The sequence below is a fragment of the Gracilinanus agilis genome, chromosome 1, assembly GCF_016433145.1.
Source record: "Gracilinanus agilis isolate LMUSP501 chromosome 1, AgileGrace, whole genome shotgun sequence".
Taxonomy (NCBI): domain Eukaryota; kingdom Metazoa; phylum Chordata; class Mammalia; order Didelphimorphia; family Didelphidae; genus Gracilinanus; species Gracilinanus agilis.
Window position 1 is genome coordinate 650,730,760 of NC_058130.1, and position 13,617 is coordinate 650,744,376.

The window sequence follows — 13,617 nt, forward strand, 5'->3', positions numbered from 1 at the left end:
TGAAAGTAAATCAATGGTGCAAGTTTCTTTTTATTTTTAACATGTATCTTTTCTCAGTTAATTAACACTACGGTTACTTCATTTTTTATGTGTTCCACCTCTTCACGTACAAAGGAAATGCAAAGTTGTCAACATTTCTACAGCTTATCTTTTTGTAAAATCGCCTTCAAGGTCTTAAAGCATTAGCATTTATGTCAGTGATGGCGAACCTATGGCATGGGTGCCAAAGATGGCACACTGAGCCCTCTCAGTGGACATGCAGCTGTCCTCTCCCCTCTCCCCCTCCAGAATTCAATCCTAGAAAGGCCACTCCCCCTCTTCACCATGCCTGATGACCCTCTGCCCAGCAGCCAATGGGAGTGCACATAGGGTGAGGTGGGCAGTTCACAGGTGGCAGAGCTGGAGGGGAGCAGAGCATTTGGGCCACTCCCTTCCCCCTCTCTACACTTGCTGAGGACATTCCTCACTTTACCCACCCCTCCACCCAGAAGCCCAATGGGAGCGTTTCTCTCCTCCTCTGTGTAAATGGGGGGGGGTACATCTGGCACCCAGTGTGGGGAGGGGCACAGCACATAGTCTCTTGGGGGGGAGGGACATGACACTCAGTCTGGGGATGCGGTGTGGGCAGGGCCTGGCAATTCCATCTCTAAAAGGTTCACCATCACTGATCTATGTCCTAAGAACATTTGCTATAAGAAGAAAAAAATAATAGATAATAGCTAAAATGTACCTAGTCCTTTCTCTATTCTAGATACTGTGTTAAACATTACAATTACCTCATTTAGTTCTCACCACAGCCTTGAAAGGTAGATGCTATTATTATCCACATTTTACATATGAAGAAACTGAGGCAAAGTGACTTACCCAATTCCATAGCTAGCAAACATTGGAGGCCAGAGTTAAACTTAGGTTTTCCTGACTCGAAGCCTAGCACTCTATAAAACACTGATGATGTCTACAAACAAAATATTGTGGATGATTCTTAAATTAATTGTAATGATCATAGCTATCTTTGTTTTCTTAGGATGTTTTACAAGTATTTTCAGGGACTAGCTACTAGAAATCTATTGAATTGTATTACTTTTTTTTTTTTTTGTATTTTAAACCCTTAACTTCTGTGTATTGACTGATAGGTGGAAGAGTGGTAAGGGTAGGCAATGGGGGTCAAGTGACTTGCCCAGGGTCACACAGCTGGGAAGTGTCTGAGGCCGGATTTGAACCTAGGACCTCCCGTCTCTAGGCCTGGCTCTCAATCCACTGAGCTACCCAGCTGCCCCAAATTGTATTACTTTTTAAGGAGATCTAAACTCTGCTTTTTTAAAAAAAGTAGATCTAATAACCAAATCTTTTAAAAGACATATCAGAAAGAGGGAGCTTAGTATCATGGATAGAAAGGGGACCTTGAAACCAAGAAGACCAGGTTCAAGTCCCACCTCTGACATTTATTGCTTAGTGCAGTGCAGGAGGCATAGTAGGTACTTATGAATTGTTTACTGACAGACTGGATGCTGGGCAATTCAGTTCACCTCTCAGTGTTCTGGGGGCAGCAAGGTGGATGTGAAATCAGGATGACTCATCTTCCTGAATTGAAATCCGGCCATAGACACACCTACTAGTTATATGACCTGGGCAAGTTAAACCTGTTTGCCTCAGTTTCTTGATCTTTAAAATTAACTGGAAAAGGAAATGGCAAACCACTGCAGTATCTTTGCCAAGAAAATCCTAAATGGGATCACAAAGAGTTAGACATTACTGAAACAACTGAATAACATATAGGAAATCATTTCTGTATTTAATTGGATGTCAACTTCAAAAAATTAAAAAGTAAAATAATCATCTCTAGAACTAGACTTTTAAAAGAAAATGAATACAGCAAAATGTTTTCATAAATAAATTTATTTTACAAATGATAAAGAACACAAGTACAGTCATAAGGCATCAAATGAATCAAGAAGAAAGCTCATTGACCAAAGTATAGGACTGTTACCAATTCAAAATTTATACTTACAAAATAAAATAAATGATTTTTTGTGAGCAGGTATTATTATAGGCATAAATATTAGGAAAAACCACAAAAAGTAAAAACTGTAAACATATTTAAAACAGCAATAATCCATTACTGTTCTTTGGGAGTGGGACAAGAATGAACTCAGATCTGGTTCTGGCAAGGAAGGCCTTGGAATGGCAGTGAGAAAAATAAAGCTGGCTGTTCCTTAAATAGGAGTTTCCATGTTTCTTAAAATAAGATAATAGCCCATATTAAATTTAATCCATTTCAAAATATACAGGAAGCTTGCAACATGCCTAAAATTGAGAGTTTGAAAAATATACTTTTATGGGACTAATTAATATGCAAAACAAATTTATTAATTAAGGTATTTTGTATGGAGGTGGATTCCAAAAGGCCCCTACATATGAGCAAAGGCTTCTATAAAGTGCCTGAAATCTTTTAGCTCATTGATATAAAGCAAACGTTTTTTTCCCTTTTGTTCTTAAAGTCAGCCTTATGCTTGCCACGGCTCTCACAAGAGAACAATCGCACCCAAATCAAAATATACGTGTGTACATGCACACATAAGCCCATGGGTGAGCACAGCCACACTCACTCTCTTCCCATAAAGTAAACAGTAGATTTCAAGAACTGACATGTCTACAAAGTCAGATCCCACTTTTTCCAATTAAAATTGGCTGAAGTGTAAGTGCTCTCTCCTCAGACAAAGCACTTCCTAGCATTTATTCCCATTAAAGTTGGCAGAATAAAATCTCCAACTCATGAACTATACAGCTAAATATCAGCCTCAGGGAAGAAATTTGTTAAGGTCCTTTCTCTTGAGTTTTCTTCTTGAGAAAAGAGAGCTAGACTTCATTATAATTTGTCTCCTCATGGTCACTCTTTATGACTGATCCAGATAAAGGTCAAATCTCATTACAATAAACTCTAAGCAACCGCAGAAATACCTTTGTTGAAATAGAAATTGTGCTAAACCTCGTCTGCAATAAGTGATTTATTGGCTGGAGCTTGCAATTTTTTTTCTTTTTTTGGTCATACAACAGTACTGTTTTGTTGTAATGGAATTTGACCTTGATTGGCAAAATCCTTCATCCCATACTGACACCGAAGCTTTGTTTTAATGCTAGGCAGTCCAAATAGAAACTGGCATGCTGCTGAGATTATTCACATGAAAGATCAAAGCAGACAGGTTCCAATGTTCCTGCCTGGGAATTTTGTCCTTTACAAGCACATAGGTAGACAAGTCTTAGTCACTTGGCTCGGGATGCTCTGTCAGATGGCATTGTGCCCTTTCATTCAGTTGGATTCTTCCCTAATGGATTCGAGGAAAATAGAAAAGAACTTGGAAGGACAGCCTGTGTGCCTAACCTAGCTTTTCACCTGCCTTCTGTGTTGGCATGATCATGGGAGAGTAACCTTAAAACAAATATAATCTGTGAGAAAAGAGATCTAATATTTTCAGCTGAAAAGGGGGGTATCCTAGGGGCCAGCACCTAGGAAATTCACAAAATCCTATTAGTGTATAAAGGGAAGGAGGGGAGAAGAAGGGGTTAGGAATGGTCAATCCATTGCTGACAGAAAGTAAAAGTAGCATATGGAAAACAAATACACACTCAGCCACCAAATATGCCTTTATTTAATGCCAATGGAACAAAAGGGTAACCTGAAACAAAGAATCTGAGTACCTGGAAATTTTATGAGATGGCATATACTTCATCAGTTCAAAATTTCTTGAGTTTATAATTAGTGCTTATAGAATATTTGATTTTATTGACACTGGTACTCCAGTGAAAAATGCTGCACCTCCTTCATACCTTTATCCTACTTCTGCATATGCATTGTCAGTAAATTTTAAAAATTATAGTTCTTAAATTTGCACACAGGAAATTAAATCCATAGAAATCCTCTATATCTACTAGGGTGCCAAAAGAAGGCTAAAAATATCCATCAGTAGAAATTAGTTCCCAGCAATAACAGAGAAAAATAATATTCCCATTGGATTGCTTTGGTTAACACACCGTTTTTAGGCTGTGTTGATGAAGTACATGCTGCTATCTCTTTAAGATGGAGCAATGTCTTGGACATCTGGTTTCTGAAAGTCTGGAATCAGAGAATAGCATCGTGGGAAAATTGTGCCTTCCTGGTTAGAAATACAAACCAAACAGATAACTGTAATGACAGAGACAAATAAGTTCTTAACTATCCATAAAAGATCTAGGACGAAAACAATAGTTGTTTGCCTATCTAATGGTCTTATCTTTTACCTGCTCTGGCCAAAGTACTTTTAAACAAAATGTAGTTTTAAAGGAGTCTTTTTTTTTTTGTCAGTGACCTGGAATATTGACATAAGAAGCTAGTATAGTTTTTACTTTGATTGTGAGCTTCTCAAGGGCAGTGAGTGTCTTTCCTTTTCACATTTGTATCCCTAACATTTAGCATAATATCTGGCACAAAGGAGATACTAAATAAATGCTTATTGATGGATTTTAGCTATACCTCATGTCTTCTTTATATGATCATAACCAAGGTTACAGATATACAGAAATGCCTAGAAAAGTAAAAAAAATTATTAAATTATCCAAATGTTTTATGAACATGATGCTAAATAAAATATACCCATGATTGCCTGGTCACTTTTTGCCCAGATGTTTTGACATTTTGCAAACAAGTCCGGAAATAGTAAATTTCTGGATAGAAACAAAATGTCTTTTATACAGACATGTCTTATATACAAGCAAGTGTAAAAAATATTTAGTTGAAATTTAAAAAATAAAAATTTAATGGGAAAAATGTTTGTTTTAAAAGTGCTATGTGAAGAGAAAACCTTGAGAAAGTCATAATTTCACTGGGCTTCAGTTTCTCATTTGAAAATAACTGAGTTAGACTAGATCAGAAGTTCTCAGAATCCCAAAAGACCCTGAGACCTTTTTAGGAGATCTCTGTGAGGATAAAACCACTTTCATCAAAATATGAAAACAGTTAAATTTCAAATGCAATAAATATCAACTCAAATAAACAATAGCTGTTTGTAATATCTTCAACAATTTTTAAGAGTTTAAATCAGACCAAAAAGTTTGGTAACCTCCCAATTAGATACCTTGAAGAGAACAAGTACTTTTGCATTATTGTCTTATCTCCAGTACCTAGCAGGGTGCCTTGTACACAATAGGCACATAACTCTACTGAATTAGCTGGACAATTATTTCTCTTTTCCTGAATTTTCTCTTTTTCCTTTCTGTGATTTGAGGGTTTTTAAAAATTCCCTTTGTTCTTATTTACAAATTTGATGTGATCTGATTTGGCAATAATGTCAAGACTAATCAAAAGTTTGACCTTTGGGGACATGAACCTGTAGAGATGCAAAAAAAAGGCTCTTGGAAACCATAAAAGCCCTGATTCTTGACCTCCTAAAATAAAATTTTGGCCTCATGGAGATTAACTTTTTCTAGCTAGCACCTTAAGCAAACTTCTTTTCTGTGCTGAACAAAAACAAAAATTGGTCACAAGAAATCAGTTGATCCATACTTTACTTAAATAAGCATGTGACTAGAAAAAGAACAGAGAAAAACTATTACTCACTGTACAGTTTCCTTCTCTTCATGAACAGAATTTTCACTGTCTTCAACAAAGCTAAGCCATTTATAGCCTTTAAAAATCACCCTGAATATGTATCTTGTGTAGCCAAAGAAGAAGGCTTTAACCCAAATCTCATGACATTAAGGAATTCATTAGGAAGATTAACTTAAAAAGCACAGAACCAGCAAGGCTCAAAAAACAAAGATCATTTTTTCTATATTTCAATGTCTTTTCTGAAGCAGGAACACTTACTGCTGGTCTGAATAACATTCAGATTTGGATACAAGTACCTTCTTGGGGCCATATTTGCAGTTGTTTACTCCTTCCTTATTGTTTGCATCTTTATTGATCCCCCATATTCTGGCTTCTTTTCCCCCTTTTTCTTTAAATCTTTCTTTCCTGCATTTCAAACTTCTACTTCTACATCACACACTTATATGGTATATAATATATACATATACCATATCTTCCTTTCGTACTCTGACATACATATTTTCTTTAAAATCACAAACACACACATTCAAAATACTCAAAGCCACACATGGAGTCACCATCACCCATATCCTTTGCAGCTACAAGCCACCGAGACCATCGACTTCACCACACAGCACAAAATTGTTTGGGGAATGGTCTTACTGGCACTTTCAAGTTTAAGTGATGAAATTTAAGATGGGAGCTCTCATGGAAAATGGAAGATGGGAGATACTTCTACTACAAACAATGGATGAATGTTGGACCTGGGCTAAGTCATTCAAGGAGGGTTTGTTAGGAGAAATTTCTGATCAGAACACAATCCTCCTTTTCCCATTCTGATCCAATTCCAGTTGCATGATCATGTGCCCCTGTGGTTATCTGTTTGCATCCATAGTTGTGGTTATGTATGAGAAAGAAGTGGCAATGGGGCCATAACTCCTGCTTTCTGAAAGCAAAGAAAGTAGTAGTAAGGCTTGCAAAGATAAAAGCTTTAACACTCATACAAGATGGAGCACGGCCAGTGGATATATGGATTAAGGAAAGTCTCCAAGGGCTGACACTAGGGATAGGATTCAATTCTGATGGCAAGAGTGAGCTGCAAGGACCAGTGTGAATCAAAGATTTTTCAGAGTAATTTTTTTTAATTATTGTAATTTGTTAGCTTAAGGACAGCTATAACCCTAACATTCTTAGTTTGGGCTTGATGGAATGTGGTAAGCAGCTGTTGGCGACATGATGGTGATGGTCTAAACCATGAGGATCCTCATGGAAGCAATATAATCATATGAGAAGCTCTGGACATTGAAAGTGAGTGTGTGAATGTATGTTGAAGTATGTTCAGCCAAGACATAATAACCTACTATGAAGGGATGAATGAGTTTTTCAAATTTTCAATTTTATCAAATTTCAATTTTCAAAATTGTCATTTTTAAGTGTTCCTAAGCCAGTCAGTGCCCAAGTTCATATCTGGATGTTTGCATGACTCAGGAAAGAAAATGGAGATGTCTAATGTTCCCATCCTCTCCTAGTCTCACTAACAGGTTGTGGAGCACTGCTAATCACTATGAAGGCAAAATCATCCATTGGAAACTAGAACAATCACTAACTTCAGTCACCGAACATATATAAGACATTGCCACAGTGCTAACCCTACAGGGCTGAATGAAATTCAAACTGCTGAAAGACAAGACCAACTATATTATGGTAACTTTGATCTTCTTCTCTAAACTTTATTTTTGCATAGTAAATAATTTCATCTGGTTAGATATCCCTTCTTGATCTGGAGATGGTTCAAAAAAATTCCAAACTCAAAACACTAATATTTTTGGTTGGTCAATGAACAGAATGGGTAATGTTATTGAGAAGAATGAAAAAGACTGAGAAAATGAAAAGTCAAGTCTTACTAATTCATAATAATAAGAGCTCACAATTCTATAGCACTTTTAGGTTTTTCAAAGCACTTTACATATATTATCTCACTTGATCCTCACAACAACCCTGTGAGGTAGGTACTATTATTGTCCCTCATTTATAGCTAAAGAAATTGAAGCTGAGAGGTTGAGAGATTTGCCCAGGGTCACATAGCTAGTGTCAAAGGTAAGATCTGAACCCAGGATTTCCAGATTCCAAGTACAGTTTTTGGTCCACTGTACTGTACTATTTTCTACTTAGTTACTTCTCATCATCTTTATCACAAAGTAAATTGTTAATAATCTACATATATAAGCAGTAAAGATGAGCATCCTGAGGGTTAGAATAATAGTATCCATTATTAAAGAAATAAAAATTAAATAATTTTTTCTTGAAATGTTTCATCTTAGAATAATAAAAGTAGAAATAGATTAGATGTTAATCACTACTTCATTATTATTCAATTTGTGTATCGATATTTTAAATTATAAAGTGTTACTGGCTGGGTTTCTTTAATTGATCCCTGTATGTCTTTTATTATGGAGAAAAACATTTCCACAAAGAAAATACTCTGTGGGTATTAAGAAATATGATTAAAAAAAGAAATAAAATTTCTTGTCAGACAAATAAATCACCATTAAGTGTTAAGCAATGTTTAATAGAGGGTGCTTGCTTTTTTTTTTTTTCTGAGGGAATCCTAGGGTAGACACTTAACCTGTGTACCATCACTTACTTCATTTTGTTCAATGTAATAGGAATCTCTCCTGTGCCATTTTTTGAAAAGGAAATGCATAGCCACAATTAACTATCAACAGTGAGGACATCTTCTTCCACTAAGGATAACTCTAGTGTGTTATCATTGGTGCCAGCTTTCATTCTAAAATTAAAAGAACCATAAAGTTTTGCAGACTCTTTGGAAGAGGCAAACCTATTTCTCCGGTATAACTCGCCCTTCCACATGGACATCATCAGCAAACAGGACAGAACCACTCCACCCAGAGTAAGGAGGCAGAGACCAGCTATCACACAGCGATCTAGGTGAGCCCCAATCCTGGCACTCTCATTCTCTAAACGTTCCATCTCCCGGGCTGCGATGGTATTGGGATCCACAGTCACTTCCCTGGGGACTAAATAGGAGATGATCACCAATAAGATCCCAGTGACCAAGAACAAGATGGCACTAATGAAGCCATAGTCTGTTGACTTCCCTGAAGCAGTGGCTTCAGACCCAGTGTCATCTTCTTCAGATATCAGGGACATGGCAGCCTCGTGAGACCATTCATTTGGGTTCTCCCAGTCAGGATCTCTTTGGTGGTAGTTCTCCTTTCCTGGAGAATGACTGCCAGTACGATGTTCCAGGTTAACATTTTCATCAACATAGGTAAAAGAGGTTTCAAGTTCCTGGGCATAGCAGTGACAGACCTTCTCTTCAGCTGTTATTGTCTCTTTTTCTGCCTTGAGAGGTCCTGATGGGGGGCCATCTGCCTGAACAATGCTATCTTTCTGAGGGAGGAAGTTGAATGTAGGAGAAGGGCTAGTTTCATTAGTCTCTATAATCCTTTGTGTTGATTTGCAGTGCTTCTGGCAGCAGAGAGCAGCAGCCAACTTTACATCTCCTCTACATTGCTGGTGGTCACAGGGAGGAGCCCCCAAATTCCAATCCAGATTGTTGCACTGATCCGCCTGCCCTCTCTTCTTAGCAAGGTGGTTGAGCTCCATGGGAGCTCTTCAGATGTCCCCAAGCAGCCTCATATCTGTCATCTTCCTGGAATTTCTGCCAATAATAACACAATTAGACAAGATTCCAACATGGAAGCTAAAGTTGTCTATTAAAAGCATTTACCCAAAAGAAAGGAACATTCAATAATTTTAGACCCATTTTTCCTAATGGGGTAAGGAAGAAAAACTTGTCATAAAAACAAGGAAATGGGATACACATAAACCATTAGAAGGGAGTTTATAAGATCAGGATAGGAAAGGAAAAAGAAGAAAGCTGTGGTGTCCATAGGAAATGTACTACTGCACAAATTAAAATCTATGTCCTAAGACACGTTTCTGCTATATTATAGAATTTCTTTAGCAAGAAAGAAAAAAGATATAATTCCTATAGGCAGAATTTCTTAACGTGGAGTCTGTAGACTTTTGAATATGTATGTATGTATACACACACATACACACAAACTCACCCATATAACTATTTTAATTGAGATTCCTAGCAACATTATAAATTTTACCTTATGCATTTAAAGGTATTAATCTGGGAAAGGGTCCATAGGATTCACCAAATTTCCAAAGAGGTCCATGACCCAAAAAAGGTTAAAACTCCTGCTCTTGAAAAAGACAAACTAGGACAGGTAGGGACTCTTATGAAGAAAGTAGCTGACACCCAATGGAGAGGAAGTGTAGGACACAATGGAATGTTCATTGTTTATGCCATCTGCAGTGCAGAACTCATTTGGATTTGGATAAATGCACTGTTAAATTATCTCTAAAGCACTTCCAGGAGTATGAATCAAATAGATGTCATTTGTGTTACAAAGACATTCTCAATAAAAGTGTAGGAAGTTCACAAGGATGGCTATAAAGTACAATGAGAACCCAAATGTAACCTACCCATTTTCATAGCTGTTTTCCCAGTCCTTACATTTGGCACATCAAATGACTACTACTGCTAGACTTGCCCATATTTTCAAGCCTGCATCACTCTCCCTGCACTGACATTGTCTCCTGTGCTGCTGCATGGAGAGAGCACTTTCAACCACTGGGGAGTTACTGCTCCCTGACCTTCTACATTATCACAAAGCAATATACCCTACTATCCCCTTCATCTAGCTACACATTAAAGCCTGCTCATTACACCTCAATAGTGACTCTGAGCAATTCTTTCTTTGTCAGCTAAAATAGAAAGCCAGATCTCTGGATTAGATAGGAAAAGGCTGTCCATCTCCCTCCTCTAAATTGCCTTCCCACTAAAGAACTGCAAACTACCACCAAGTACAGGGATTTCAAGCAACTTCTTCCTTGCTTTGGTTCTGATACCACAATAATAACTCATTTAGCTCCCAGCCTAAAGCATACAATGCTTCAAATCCAGTGGTGCTACAGCCAGCAATCTAAACAGAGGCAAGAGCAAAATAATCACCCAATGTTAAATAGCCAATCATGACTCAATCAACAAGCATGTATTAAGTACCTACTATTTGTCTGGTTAGTGCTGTGCCTAGAAGATGTAACTAAAAGAGCATTTACATTCTCAACAAAGATTAAACCACAGAGAGCACCACTTTTTACTTCAATATGAGTGACTTAATTGAGGGCGTTTTGCTTTTCTTTTTAATACTACTTTCCTAGTATATGACTTTCTCTTTCATCCACAACTGAGACTGTACAAACACTGCCTCAAGGGAAGATTACAGCCAATCTGGAACCTTTATATTGTTTAACAAGTGTCCAAAGAAACAGTCTTTCTCCCAAGTATCAACGAATGAACCAATGGTAAGTGTTTTCACCCATTATTTATAAGAGAAAAACTCTCAGATCTTTTTTGCTGGGAGGAACTGATTGCTCTCTGGCACAAATATCTCATTAAGCAGTAATGATCTGGATTAAGTAAAGTCATAAAATTGCCTCCAACAATGGGTTATAGTAAGACATACTTTACTTCCTCTCTCTCTCTCTCTCTCTCTCTCTCTCTCTCTCTCTCTCTCTCAAACCAACAAAACAAACAAAAAGAGCAAAAACCTATCTTTAGTGTAATTAAAAGATGCTCCGTCTTCTACTCATTTTAAACTCAATAATCCAGATCCTTTTCCTCTATGGGCAAGTGAATAATCCCCCAGGGGGCGACGTAAGGTCTCTCTCAGTATTCCTTTCATATATTTCATATTCTCTCTCTCTCTCTCTCTCTCTCTCTCTCTCTCTCACACACACACACACACACACAATCAAGAGCCTCGCTAATGATATTATACCTCAAATAGGGAAGGAGGCGCTTCCTGAACTCTTTCTGCCCTTGCCATTAATTAAAAGCAATATTATTTCCGTGGTCCAAGGACGTCCGGTTAAGTTGCTTCAAGGAAGCAATCCTGGGAACGGACTCCACCGCTTGTCGTAGGGGAGGAGGTTCACTGGGCACTAAGAGGCAACGTGGGCGCTCTTCTTCTTTCCAGTGGCAATGTGCTAAAAATCTATTCCGGGCACCCCAGGCGCCTGCAGGACTGGAATAGCCTCCACTCCAGTTCCCTTCTCCCCTGCACAAGCAGCATCCTTCCTGCTCGGGCACCCTGAGCTGGGGCTGTCTCCATCCACTAAGTGCAAAAAGACACAGCAGGAACCATGGCAAGAGAGAGGGGAAGCGAGACTCGGGTGACCCGAGGGGTCTGGCTCCAAAGGCTGCCCAGCTCTCTCTGTCCTCACTATCCCGTTATACATTCCTCCCGTACCTCAAAGGCTTTTAAAATTTTTTCTACTTACTGCGCTTCCAGAAACCCAGAGACACCTACCTTCTTCTTCTTCCTCTTCTTCCTTCCCCCTCCCTGAGACTAGGAGTCTTGGAGCTTCTCTGTCCTCCGCAGCTTGCTGGAAGTCCTTCAATAACCAGAGAAGGCACTTGTAGCCCTCCTGAGCTCCTCTGCCCTCCCCTGTATGGGTTGCGTCGGGCTGTGCCTGGGCTGGGCAGGGAGGGGCTCTTCGTCTCTGCTGGGAATGCTGGGAGTTGTAGTCCAGGCTCTGCAGCCCAAGGGCTGGGCAGGGAATGTCTGAGACCCATCCCCAACCTCACCTTCTTTCTCCCTCTTGGTTTCTAAAAACCCTTCACAACTACAAGTCTTCAGTTAAGCAATAAATAGGATGACTCTAATTCATGTTTCTTCTTCTAGAATTCCAGTCCCTAGTTAATAATAGCTGACATTTATATGGCTGACTGCTATTTATTACTATTATGTATTATTATTTATTTATAATGACAGACTACATATAATTTTCTAAGGTTATCAAAGTTGCTTACATTCATTATTTCATTTGATCTTCACAACATTTCATTATCCCCATTTTAGAGATGAAGAAATTGAGACTGAGAAAAGTTAAATATGATACAGTGGGAAGGTAACCGGATTTTCAATGAAAGGATCTGGATTCAATTTATGGCTCTGATATTTAATACAGTGTGATCTTAGGCAATTCAGTTAATTTCTCAGGACCTGCAAAATAAAGATGTCAAATTAGATGACCAGTGCTGTCCCTAATTCTAAATCTATGGTCCAATGACTTCCCCAGGGTCACACAGATGTAGCACTGTCCTCTAGAGCAGTGATGGGCAAACTTTTTAAAGAGGGGGGGCCAAAGGAAAGGAAATCCTCATCTGTCAGTCTGTTTCTAAGGCAACTCTTTCAAAGTTTCATTGAATTATATCCTACTCATTGTATTTGTCAGATTAGGAATAATGTTACACAGCTGGATAAAGCATTTCAGGGGACTGCATCTGGCCCGTGCCCAGTAGTTTGCCCATCACTGCTCTAGACAATACTGCAACCTTTGATTAATGATGTGGCCCTTATTTCAAAGGCAAAGTCATGACAATTCATGACAAAGAGAAGAAGGTGATACCAATTATTTTTTAGAATTTTAAGATATTTGCTTGTTTGTCTGAATGTATTTTAGAAATCATTTTCTTCTAAAGATGAGGAAGTGGAGGTTAAGTAATTGACTTGAGGTCCCAGTGGCTGGTAAAGGACAAAAACCATGTTTTTGTCTTTTTTATATCCACTGTACTTAGCACAATGTCTTGTATATAGGGAAAGGTTCATAAACACTTACTGACTGACTACCTTTCTGCTGCAGCCAACAATTGGGGATTCAGCCAACAGGTTACCTTCCTATTAAGCTTCTGGTGCTTGTTAAACACTATGCAGTTTCTAAGTGTTTGGATAGTCCAGTTGAATTTTGTTGAAGAAGCAGAAATAGCCCTGGACTTGTCTGAAGATTTGTGAGGGAGTTCCTGCTCTGCCCTTGCTCTCTAGGTGACTTTGAGCTGGTCACTTCTCTATAGATTTCAATTTTCTCATCTGGATAATGAGGGAATTAGATTAGGTTGAAGGTTTTTTCCATATACGCCATTTCAAGATTATTCAACATCTTCACTTGAGTGG

At 38.4% G+C, this 13,617-nt stretch overlaps 1 protein-coding gene across 1 annotated transcript; it reads right to left on the reverse strand.

Moving 5' to 3' along the window:
- Positions 1–8,076: 8,076 nt before the first annotated feature.
- TMEM74 (transmembrane protein 74) lies at positions 8,077–12,043 on the reverse strand. Its single transcript, XM_044658258.1, has 2 exons — positions 11,974–12,043; positions 8,077–9,245 (listed from the first exon to the last, which is right to left on the reverse strand). Exon 2 carries the CDS (start codon positions 9,188–9,190, stop codon positions 8,273–8,275), a length of 918 nt encoding a protein of 305 aa, XP_044514193.1. The 5' UTR covers positions 9,191–9,245; positions 11,974–12,043; the 3' UTR covers positions 8,077–8,272.
- Positions 12,044–13,617: the final 1,574 nt, after the last annotated feature.